Source organism: Dama dama, chromosome 20, assembly GCF_033118175.1.
Source record: "Dama dama isolate Ldn47 chromosome 20, ASM3311817v1, whole genome shotgun sequence".
Lineage (NCBI taxonomy): Eukaryota > Metazoa > Chordata > Mammalia > Artiodactyla > Cervidae > Dama > Dama dama.
In genome coordinates this window covers 110,283,157-110,295,466 of record NC_083700.1, presented here as the reverse complement: position 1 = coordinate 110,295,466, position 12,310 = coordinate 110,283,157, and the positions used below count along the sequence as shown (strand labels likewise).

The following is a 12,310-nucleotide window of genomic DNA, read 5'->3' as shown; positions in this document are numbered from 1 at the left end:
ACTTCTGGTCAGGAGCAGAGTTTGGGCGAGGAGCTGGAACTCCCCAGCAGAGTTGATGTGGATGAGATGGGCGAGGTTGCCTCACAAGGCACGCAATCCTGTTGTTCCTCTCTGGGATTTCCTGTGATGATCATTTCACAGTTCTATGTAAGTCAAGTCATTATACTTCATACCTTGAAAGGATACAGGGCTATATGTCAAAAACATCTCAATAAAACTGAAAAACATTACCACTTACAGTAGGAAAGATGCCCATTTATGGATGGGAAACCAGATCAAAGAAATTCAGTTACTACCATGCTATTGAGAGTTCCTTGGACTGCAAGGAGATCCAACCAGTCCATCCTAAAGGAAATGAACTCCGAATAGTCATTGGAAGGACTGGTGCTGAAGCTGAAACTCCAGTACTTTGGCCACCTGATGGAAAGAGCTGACTCATTGGAAAAGACCTTGATGCTGAGAAAGATTATGGGCAAGAGGAAAAGGGGACGATGGAGTATGAGATGGTTGGATGGACATGAGTTTGAGCAAACTCTGGGACATAGTGAAGGACAAGGAAGCCTGGCGTGCTGCAGTCCATGGGGTCACAAAGAATCAGACACAACTGAGCAACTGAACAACAACCATGCTGCTTGCAATTCCTGCTGGTTTTTTCTTTCTCTCTCCCTCTCCACTTCTTTGGGCTCATGACTTACTTCCCTGCTGGGCATCCCCCATCCACAGAGGACAAGAGGTCTGCTAGCCTCCAAGATGGTGTGAGACTCAGGGCTTTCCCCCTGCAGCCAGACAAAGCCCCCCAGACTCGCCCTTTCATCCTCTTTCTCTGCAGTAGCTAAGCTTTCTCTTTGATGTGGCTTTGAAAGGTAGTCAACCACGCCAGGGAGCAGAGCAAAGGGAGGGAGGCAGGGCCCCAGCTCGCGACCCCACTGGTCTAGGAGGAAGCATGTGTGACCCTGGGCAGTGCCAACTCCCATGACAACACAACTCAAGAGGTCCTAGTTTAACTTGGTTAACTCTCACAATGGCCCATTTCTGTTTTAATTGTTGACTCTCCTTCCATCTTTCTCTGATTCTCTCAAGCAGGTATTTTCCTATGCTGGCTGCTGATATGTAGTTAAGTCCGAAGAGAGAGAGAGAGAGAGAGAGAGAGAGAGAGAGAGAGAGAGAACTAGCAAGTAAAGACAGCACTTATAGACTACATGGAAGGAGCTATGGGTTGAACCGTGTCCCCTCCAAATTGACACTTCCAAGGAAGACCCCCGGCGCCTTGTTTGGACGTAGAGTCCTTGCAGGTGTGGATTAGTTAAAATGAGGTCATACTGGAGCAGGACGGGCCCCTGACTCAATGACTAGCGTCCTCATGACAAAGGGAGACTGGGACAGACACGCACATGGGGAGAAGGTGGTGTGAGCGTGAGCACAGGGATCAAACAACGCCTCTACGGCCAAGGAACAGCAAAGATGGCCAGCAAGTCTCCAGGAACGAGTGAGGGGCCTCAGACAGGTTCTCCCTCACGTTCTCAGAAGGAACCAACCCTGCCCACAACCTGATCTCAGACTTCTGACCCTCAGATCAATGAGATGATGAACTTGTGTTGTCTCAGCCACCCACGTGGTGGTGCTTCATCATCGCAGCCCTAGCCCTCACGGACTCATACAGAAGGGCCCTGGACTGAACCGTGACCTCTTGAACCAGTGCTGGGGCTCCCGTGAGGCTGATCTGAAACCATAGAAGCCTTTTGCACATCAGCAGGACCAGGACCTGGGGAGACCTGCTGGTAGACCACAAGCCTGATAATCTCACTATGCTCAACACACCTCTGCCTATACCCCATCTCCAGTCCACACCTGCAACTCCCACCTACTGGACAAGCAAAGGCAGATCCAGGACTTTGGTGCCAGGACTTCTGCCATCCCTTGTGCCCATAGCAGATGCTGCTAATTCATTAAGATGCTCTCCTGCTGAAAACAGAGCCTCAGAGTCTTTCTCAACCCAGGGACCCTAGAAGCCACCAAAAGGCATCTATTAGAGTTGGCATGATAGTTGAAACCAATTTAGGATTCCCATTCTAGGTAGTGACTCTATGAGGTCAAGACCGGTATCCTTTGCCCCTCCAAACATCTTGTATCACTTGGCACAGTGCCTCATAACCTACAGGCACTAGGCCGTACTTGTTGAATGGATATGTTCTTGCATTTGGGCTCATATGGGACGAGAGTGACAGCAAGAGCAATTCTCATACACTTTGCAAATTACCATTTTAAAAGGATTTTCTGGATGACTTTTTATGATGGTTTAGGGACAGCACTGACCTTCACCATCAACATTTATTTATTCAACAATTATTAACTGAGCACTGCTACGCGCCCAGCCTGGCCCAAGTTTGGATTCAAGAGTGGGAAGGCAAAAACCACTACAATATTGTAAAGTAATTAGCCTCCAACTAATAAAAATAAATGGCAAAAAATAAAATAAAATCACTTTCCATTAGAAAAAAGAGAGAGAGTGGGAAGGGGATGTTGAACAATGCAGATCCCAAGAAACTACAGAAAAGCACCATGAATAATTGACACAACTCCCTGAAATTCACAAGGATGAATATGAATTCCCAACGCTGTCAATCTGACACACTGGGCATTGAGATGATCTTAAATCGAAAGTCCTTCCAGTCCCCCTGCCACTCATGGTGCTGCCTCCCCCTGTGATGATACAGACAGGACCACAAGTAGCTCCTAAACCCTAAACACAGGAGTGGGTTTAGAGTCCAAGGTCAACCTGCTCTTTGAACACATTTCTGATCCCGAGTAATTCATCTCCATTAACATTAATTACAGAGCAAAGCATGGGCTTGGGGCTAAGAGATCTCATGGAAGTGCGTCTTCATGTTCATGGGTGATCACCTAATGAGAACATTTGTTTGGGGGAAACAGTGACTTTGGAACTTCAGGAGCAACTTCTGATCCTCCGTGGCATTAGGAAGACACCACCCAGTGAGGAAAGGAGGAGGCGCCCACATGAGGGCTGACGTACCTGTCTCACTTCATCACAGAACAGGACAAAGACAAGCGCGTAGAGGACCAGCTCCGGGGCGTGGGGCACAGAGTGGAAATCCATGAGCAGCACGTAGGCGAAGAGCAGGAGGAAGGCGATGTAGAAGACCACGTTCCAGGAGAAGACCACGAACGGGGAGGTGAAGAAGGCCACGTAGTACCACAGGAGCTTCCTGGGCTTGTCCAGGGGCTTTTTCCTGGACCGAGAGGGGACAGCCCTGTCACCGTCCCAGCCAACGGCGCTGTGTGGGCTTCATCTCTCCTTCTGAACACAGATGAATACAGACCCACAGCCGGGCCGGGGCCAGGCAGCCAGAATTCAGCCTTGGCATTTCTCGGTTACCAGATCTAAATTCTGCCTCGGATATAAGGACATGACCCCACTTCTACCTGTTTCAAACCCAGAGAAAATCCACAGAGATCCCAGACCTAATGTGTGCAGGCACTAGAGTGGATGTCATAAATTCCTGGCCTTACAATGCTTTCTTTACATGAGAGCACACACAGAGAGATATGTGCACAGACACAGACACTTGTACACACACAGATGCTTGTACACACACAGATGAATGTACACACACATAAGCATGTACACACTGATGCTCGTACACCCACAGGTGAATGTACACATAGATGCTTATACACATACAAGACACTTATACACACACAGGTGCTTGTACATACAGAAGTACATGCACACATACAGACACTGGTACACACATGCTTGTACACACACAAGTACATCTACACACAGATGTAAGTACACACAGAGAGATGCTTGTACACACACAGATGTTTGTACACATATAAGTACATCTACACACACAGATATCTGTATACACACAGATGCTTATACACCCACAGGTGCATATACACACACACAGATGCTGTACACACACAAGTACATCTACACACTCAGATATATGTATAAACACAGACATTTATACACTCACAGGTATGTGTACACACACATGCATGTGCACACACACGTATGCTTGTACACACACAAGTACGTCTACACACATAGATGCATATACATACACAGAGGTGTTTGTACACACACAGATGCATGTACACACACAGGTGCTCACACATTCACAGATGCATGTACACACACACACACTACTGTGTGGCTTGGTTTCATACCTAAATGATACAAAGCCACAGCCAACCAAGGGTATAATAAACAGACAGAGGATAATCTTCCAGTTCTTGGTGTCTCGGGAAATCTCTCCATACCACTGCTTGGAAAGAAAATTCTAGAGGAAACAGACAAAGGAACAGGTCCTTATCAGTGCAATGACTTGCCAGATGGTGTGCGAACTTTCTTCCCAGCCCTCAAATCTCCCCTCACTCTCTGAATTGAGATCCTTATTCTTTTCTATTGGCTACCTGGATTCTAAGGGGCTATGATTCAACCACTGAAACCTGCTTGATGTTCAGTCCTGTCCTATGTTGAGTTCTGTGGACTTTAAAATAGAGGCTGTATGAGTCCAAATTCACTAAACCTATGAACCTTAACCAACTGTAATTCTTATTGTGTAATCTTCCTCAGTAAAACAGGATGATGTCGACCTGGACGCATGCTGTAAAGATGAAATGTGATTGCATGTACAAGGAGTGTGTAGAGGAGTGTCAGTCTGTCCTCTTCCCTACCTTCCTCCCTTTCCTCCAGCTGGGACAGTGGGTGAAACATCTCCCCTCCCAAACCTGAGACAGGAGACGCAAATTGCTGTGAGTATAATTCAAGGCAGGAAGCATCTACAGTGGCTGAACCCACTTCATACTAAATTCTCTGCTGCCATCACTACTGATAATGGCTGTAACAGTAACTGCTACCATAAAGGGCTGGCTCCACTCACATACTGTCGCATTAAATCCTCATAGCAACCCTTTCTTTACCCCCTACTCTGCCCATTTTACAGATAAGGAAACTAAGGCTCAGAGAGGTTGTGTAACCTGGCCCATCCCTACACCAAGCTAGAGGTACACTGGATCCAGAGCCCCAGCTGATGGGAAAGGCCCATTTCTAGGCACGCTGTTTGGTGACGGTGTGCTGCTTACCTGGACCCCGGGCTGGGCAATGAAATGCTGGTCGGTTGCCTCCACCGCCAGCTCCAGACAGCTGCTTCCGCCCCAGGCTTCACAGGAATAGACCAGGAGTTGTTCCGCCAAGTCCTCATCATTGCTGTAACACTCCGTGAACAGCTCTAAGCAATAGCATCCCCAGAGAGAGGGAAGAGGGAGGCAGGGCTGGCCAATACACAGAACTTTCTCACCCTGCCCCTTTCCCAAGTCAAGCCCTTACTTCCACAAAATCCCGGCTGTGACTATCCTGGCTTATAGAAGGCAGAGAGAAGGCCAACAAAAGAGAATTCCCTACGGAGCAAGTAATGTGCACCCCACGCCCACCCCACTCCTGGTGGCAGGTGGCAGAAATGCCCATTGAGTTGCAGTGAACCCAGGGAGTTTTGGCGGGGCTCAGCCAGTGGGGAGAGGATTCAAACCCTCAGCCATCTCATTTACCTTCTGCGCTTTCTTGGTGAGGGTCTTTGCAGTTAAGGCACAGTGCCAAAAAAAAAAAAAAAAAAAGCCAAAATGATGTAATAAAAAACACTGACCAGTTGCATTGAGGATGTGCTCATATTTTGACACATAAGCTCATATTTTGTGCTCTTATGACAAAGAGATTGGTGTGCCGATCCTCAGAGGAACTATTTTAAAAGTCAAAATGTTAGCAGTCATAGACTAGCTAAGTCAATCCAAAATCAACACGATATCTTCAAATTTTAAATATATTAGAAGAAAAAAAATCAGATACTTTTTTTTTCCAACATAGAGAAACTCAACTCATGAGAATTTCTTCATTAGATAAGACAACAGATAAACATGTCTGGAAACTTAAAACTCCCAAGTGGAAAAAAAAAAAAAAAATAGAACTGGCCTAACATTCTGTGTTGCTGGGAGGCAACTTGGTCCTGGATGTCTTATACCGCATGATCCAGGACTTCTGAGCAGGGGCACTGATAAGCTTTGTTCAAGGGCAGGTGAGTAGCAAACAGAGGACAGATGTTCCGGGAGCATCAGACTCAGCAAGGCCTCTGCCCTCTTCTGTTCCAGGTGATGAGAAACCTCCTCCTGGAGGGCAGCTGGGCAGCTCGCCTGTCATCTCTTATTATAGAGGCCCTGAGTCTCCTGATTTAGGGGAGCTGTGGGGCTGTCAACACCAGTTCTTATTCACATCACCCCGTGGGGAATCAAGGCACGAGGAACAACCCTGGATGCTGTTCTGAATGCTGCCTTTCCCATTAGTAATAAACTCTGTGTCCCCTAACTAGGGCTCTGGGGTCTTCCCTAGGTATGGGTATGGGAGACTGGCAGGCTAACCTGTTAGCTCACACGTCAGGTAAAACCTCAGACCTGTCACGGCTTCTGAATAGCAACACTCCAAGGCTCCCCTACGGTGCTGAGTTACTTAGACTTGACCTGGATATGGCTCTGGGAGGCTGTGGGGAGAGGAAGCCCCCATTTTTCCCCACCTTCAACCTTAGGAAAGTCAGTAACTGCCCCCTAGCATGACTATACCAGCCCCGGGTCCCATTCCGGGAGACTTACCCACTGCTCGGGTCTCGTACTCGTTTGCTAGCTCCTCTGACTCCCCTGCAGCGTTGATGTCGTTCTTCACCTTAGCCAGAGTCTTCAGAAGTTTGCTGGCCCCCAGGGCAGCCAGTGTACAGCCCCTGGTCTTTCAGAGAGGTGAGCATGCTGCAGTTAATTCTAAATCCCTTGTGGTCAAGCCAACGTCAAAGTCAGACAAGGAAAAAAATTGTGGCAAAAGCAGGGAATGGATTCCCAGCAAGAGGTGCAGTGTGCACCGAGAGCCCTGAACCTGAACATACTCATAGTCTTGAGCACGAAATTAACATACAAAAAGACAGTATGAAGATCACTGCAGGACAAGCTGATAGTTCGATGGGGCAGTGGGAGGTCTGAAGACCCACCCCCACGGTATAAGAGCTCAGGTGGGAAAGTGGCCAAGGACACAAAGATCTGACAATGAGTTAGTGAGACTGTGTGTGAATTAATATTTAGTACCTAATTGTAGGCTCTAAAAATGGAGAAGGTAACTGCTTTTCAACTACTCATAAATCATTTATAAAAATCATTATGTATGGAATCACAGAGAAAAATATCAATCATTTCCCAGGGCAGATTTTGTACAGGCCCTACCTTCCTGTCTATAATGTGATAAAGCTAGAAATTAATTTTTAAACTAAACTTAAAAACCTCATCCTCTTGGAAAACAATCACACATCCACACACACCTAAGCAGTAAGTGCTTCCTGGTTTGCCCACAAAGCCCAGGACTTTCCAGAGACCTCCCCTCCCAAACACACCTCTGTTCACATAAAAAGAAACCACAACCATTTTCATTACATCAAATATTTCATTTCATTAGTGATGCTTTAAGATTAGGTTCCCCAGGTGGTGCAGTGGTAAAGAATCCGTCTGCCAATCCGGGAGATGCAAGAGACAGAGCTTCAAACCCTGGATCAAGAAGATCCCCTAAAGAAGGAAACGGCAACTAGCTCCTGTATACTTGCCTAGAAAATTCCAAGGACAGAGGAGCCTGGTGGGTTATACTCTCTGGGGTAGCAAATAGTCAGACACAACTGAGCATGGATGCACATGCGCACACGTGTGTGAGTTCTGAGAGGATCAGAACAACCACAACAAAGCGTATATTTGCCAAGGGATTGGGCATTTACCTGCTCCCAAATGACTTTGGAGAGTTCCTTCTTGTTCTGAAGAATGGCCCAGATGAAGAGTGCTTGCAGGGGGTGCCGAGTAATGGGAGACACATCCTGGGAGGGGTTAGAGCAGGGAGTCAGCACTTACAACTGGAACATTACTTTAGCAGACACACTAGTATAAGAAGGAAAATGGGGTCAGGATGCCCTAGGGAGCACCCCGTGTTTTGGAGGGCTCTGTAACTTGGTGCCTGAATCCATTTTCACAGAATAGGGATGAGCGTTTCATCTCCACAATGCACCAGGTGATATAATTTGACACAGAATCTTTGATCTATCATAAAAGGCAATGTACAAGTAGATGGAAAAGTATAAAGGGTGAAAAAATGTGCTGACAGCAATTTAAAAACTGAATGACAGCCGGAAGAGAAAGCAATTCCTTCTCACCATATAAATCTCCTTCTTATCTAGAAAGATGCTCAATCTAAATTCTGACTTTCTGATAGTTAAAGTTCAATTATCACAATGTAAAACTATATTTATTTCTTTGGAGTGTTTATTCAAAGTTTCAATTCCTAATGTTTCAGTTAGAATCCCAGCTTCATTTAGCCATCCATATCTTCCAAGGGAATCTTTTTCAGATAGAAAAACAACTCTATCTATAGATTCCTTTTAATCTTTCCTACAAGTTTTACCAAGATACAAAATGTTTCTGGCACAGTTATGGATACTATGGAGAGTTTCACTATAAATAGAAACAAACAGCTTTTTAAACACTTCCAACTTCTTCAAACACCTAGCTCATTTAGATTTTTGCAACACACACATATATTAAAATTCTAGAACTATAAAAGATAATGACCTAGCTTGAGTTTTCCCAGAAGCAAAACGATTTGAGACAAGCATTTTATTTGAGAAGTGATTCCAAGAAAACCACTCGGAGGTTGAGGAAATGAAATTAGAAAAGAAAGGACCAACAGGGTTATCATAGTAAATAACCAGAAACTAATCCCACTAGCTGGGGCTTCCCTGGGGGCTCAGTGGGAATCTGCCTGCCAATGCAGGAGATGTGGGTTCAGTCCCTGGGTCAGGAAGATCCCCTGGAGAAGGAAATGGCAACCCACTACAGTATTCTTCCCTGGAGAATCCCATGGGAAGAGGACCCTGGCGGGCTATAGTCCACAGGGCTGCAAAGAGTCGGACATGACCTAGCAACTCAACAACAACAGTCCCACTAGGCAACTCTAGGGGCCAATGTAGGACACAGGCCTCAGAACTATCCCCTCTGAGCAGGAAAGTTGCTGGGGTATTTATACACCAACTTGACCCTCAATGGGCTCTGAACAGAGGAAGCCTTCAGCAAAGAGTTGCAGGTGCAGGAAACTGGCCCTGCCTGTCCTTTAAGTAGAAAATCTTGAAAGAATATAAGCTGTACATCCATAACATCCTCTCAAATGGAAACCAGGATTATCCTTTCGGAAAGATTCTCTTCCCTTTTCATTCACAAAGGAAAACTTGGCAATTCTCCAGTCTTTTGAATGGGTAGCACAGAACTATTTTAGGCAGATCACGTCCAAAAGGCTAAGGCACGAACAGGTTGCCATTTGTTTGCCCCTGTTCTCTGTTAGATGCCTTCAGAAAGTGTATCACACCAACCTTTGCAATTAATAAACACTGCAATAACTAGTTGCAAATACAGCACAAAGAATAAAGCAAGAAAATGCACCACTTGTTATCTCAATAGGATTTGCTAGCTTAAATAAATGAAGTAGGACAAAAAAATTAGCAAACCCAATATGTTGACTACATGATGGTGATGAGTAGGGAGTAGGAATCTAGAGAGGCAGAGGCAGAGAAATTTTTCTGAAGAAAGACTCAAGAGATCAGAGAATTCAGGCAGACAACCATCCCAGTACATACGTGGAGCTCTATGTCTATTTCATCTCTGCTATTCCTGTCTTCCTTCCGGAAGCCTCTTCGGAAGTTAGCAACCAGTTTCCAGACAAATGTGAGGAGGGCATCATTATAGGAATTCTTGGCAATCTGCAGGTTTCGATACACCAGGGAGCTGAAGTGATTGGAGAAGAGCTCCGTGAGGACGTCGTTGGTGAGGAACTTCCGCAGGTTCAACCCATTCTCCAGAAAGAGGCGGACAAACTTGGGTCTGTCCTTTATAAGAGCTGTAAACATCACTTCCTGAAGGTCAGCAGACTAAGGAGAAAGAGCAGAGAGAGAACGCACACCCTAAATCCAATTAAAGCAGCAAGGCATTTTCTTTCTCAGCTTACATCGCACTTTCAACCACAAAGCAACAGGATCATCAGCTTTTCGTTCAGCTCTGCTTCGGGAATAAAATTTATCTTTTCAGTTGTAACATAATGTTGGGTTTTAGCTCAAGCATTGAGGCAGGAGAAGGAAGCAGCATGGTGGGATCTGAAATCAGCCAGACGTGGGCTTGGATGGGACTTGGCCTCGTGCAATTGTAAAGTGGAGATAACGACACCATGTAGGGATGACATTGATCAAGAATTGATCCCAATGTCTGGTATAGAGGAAGCACTGGCTCTGTCACGGGGCAGGGAACTTGCCATCCAGCTCACAACATTTCTCTGAGGTCTACAGTAGACACCATTATGAGCCAACCACCAACCAACTCTTCCCTCTGTGCCGTGGGGTCACCCTGCTGCCCTTCACACACCATGAGGAAAATGCCTGGCCATGTTAAAAAACCATGAGTTACTGGAACACCTGACAATGATACCCAGTTATTATTTCCTTCATCTCTACTGTCTGGGCTCCTGATAAGCCTTATCCCATAGAAGCTTACTGAAAATCTTAATAAAGAAAATTAATACATTCTTCAGGCACAAACCAGTGGTCTACAGGCCATACCACTGTTTCCCACTGTCCTCCTTAGTACTGGGCTGGCCAAAAGTTTATTTGGTGTTGCAAAACCTGAATGAATTTTTTGGCCAAACCAGTATTTCTTACAGTTTGATTCAGCTGCCCACATTAACAGAAACTATATATAAAATAGAAAACTGATAGGAATATACTATATAACACAGAAAGGAAATCCAGCAGCGAGGGGACACATGTACATGTGCGGCTGATTCCTCTTGCTGTGCAGTAGAAACTAACACGGAGTCGGACAGGACTAAAGCGACTTAGCAGCAGCAGCAACAGAAACTAACACAACACCATAAAGTGACTTTGTGTGTGTGTGTGTCGCTCAGCCATGTCTGACTCTTTGCAACCCCATGGACTGCAGCCCACCAGCCTCCTCTGTCCATGATTTTCCAGGCAAGAATGCTGGAGTGGGTTGCCATTCCCTTCTCCAGAGGATCTTCCTGACCCAGGGATCAAACTCTGGTGTCCTGCATTGCAGGCAGATTCTTTACCGTCTGAGCCACAGGGAAGTCCTACAAAACCACTATAAAGTCCTATAAAGCAACTATACTGCAATAAAAATTAATTAATAAAAAATTAGATAGCTCATAAAAATCCACAATTCCAGCATTAAAATCCAGATGCCTCAGACAGTAAAGAATCCACCTGCAATGCAGGAGACCTGGGTTCAATCCCTGGGTCAGGAAGATCCCCTGGAACAAGGAATGGCAACCCACTCCAGTATTCTTGGCTGGACAATCCATGGACAGAGGAGCCTGGAGGGCTACCTACAGTCCATGGGGTCACAAAGAGTCAGACATGACGGAGCGACTAACACTCACGAGTAAACACCAGAAGATCTGACACCATGGAGAACCATCAGCTGGAGCCAGTGGGGGCGGCTCCAGGAGCCTGGGCGCTGTAGCGCCAAACCCCACACGTCTCCTTGCCGCCCACCCAGTCCACTCTCCTCACTTCACGTGTCTGAGACCCGGTTCAGGGGAATATCCCCGGCCAAGGGCAGCATTAGCAGTTTCTGTTTCTGATGTTGGTCTCAGGAGGATCATACGTTGCCTGCAGAAGGAACTGCCAAGGGGCCCTTGAGTCCCCACACTGTGGCTCCCAGTGGGACAGAGGCAGGAAGCAGTGGCTGCCCTGATGATCTGCACTGCCAACCAGCTCCCAGGTTAAGCCCGTGCAACCCCTGGTCTAGGGATCACGCGTTGAGAACCTCTGGAACACACGGAAAGAGAACGGCTTTAAAGCCAGACACACCTTTGTTTCCACACCTTGGTTTTACCTTACCTTATGTGCAACCTTGAATGAGACTGTGTCTCTGAACCTCATTTTTCTCATCTGTAAAATAGGTGTGTGGGGGGATGAAATGAGGTTACACGGGTCCAGATGCTTTTAGAGATTCAAGTTCAGAACAGGCCCCCAAAATGCCATCAGAATGCTCCCCAGTGGTACCCATGGAGCCCTGGCTTATTAACCATCAAAATGAGATAATCCCTGGGATGGCTGGCATGAGGGCCAAGTGAACAAGCACAGTGAAACTGCTTTGTGCTGTATAAGAGATTACACAAATATAACCATCATTCCAAAGATCTGTATTTATT

General features: G+C 46.3%; 1 protein-coding gene across 1 annotated transcript in view; it reads right to left on the bottom strand.

Moving 5' to 3' along the window:
- The window catches only part of TRPM8 (transient receptor potential cation channel subfamily M member 8), a 94,555-nt gene that overhangs the window by 38,926 nt on the left and 43,319 nt on the right, over nucleotides 1-12,310 (bottom strand). The window contains exons 11-16 of the mRNA XM_061120120.1: nucleotides 9,723-10,013; nucleotides 7,821-7,916; nucleotides 6,667-6,796; nucleotides 5,116-5,261; nucleotides 4,198-4,310; nucleotides 3,032-3,248 (exon numbers count right to left, since the gene is read on the bottom strand). Of these exons, the coding sequence (XP_060976103.1) occupies nucleotides 3,032-3,248; nucleotides 4,198-4,310; nucleotides 5,116-5,261; nucleotides 6,667-6,796; nucleotides 7,821-7,916; nucleotides 9,723-10,013 (993 nt within the window). The remainder of the gene's footprint in view (nucleotides 1-3,031; nucleotides 3,249-4,197; nucleotides 4,311-5,115; nucleotides 5,262-6,666; nucleotides 6,797-7,820; nucleotides 7,917-9,722; nucleotides 10,014-12,310) is intronic.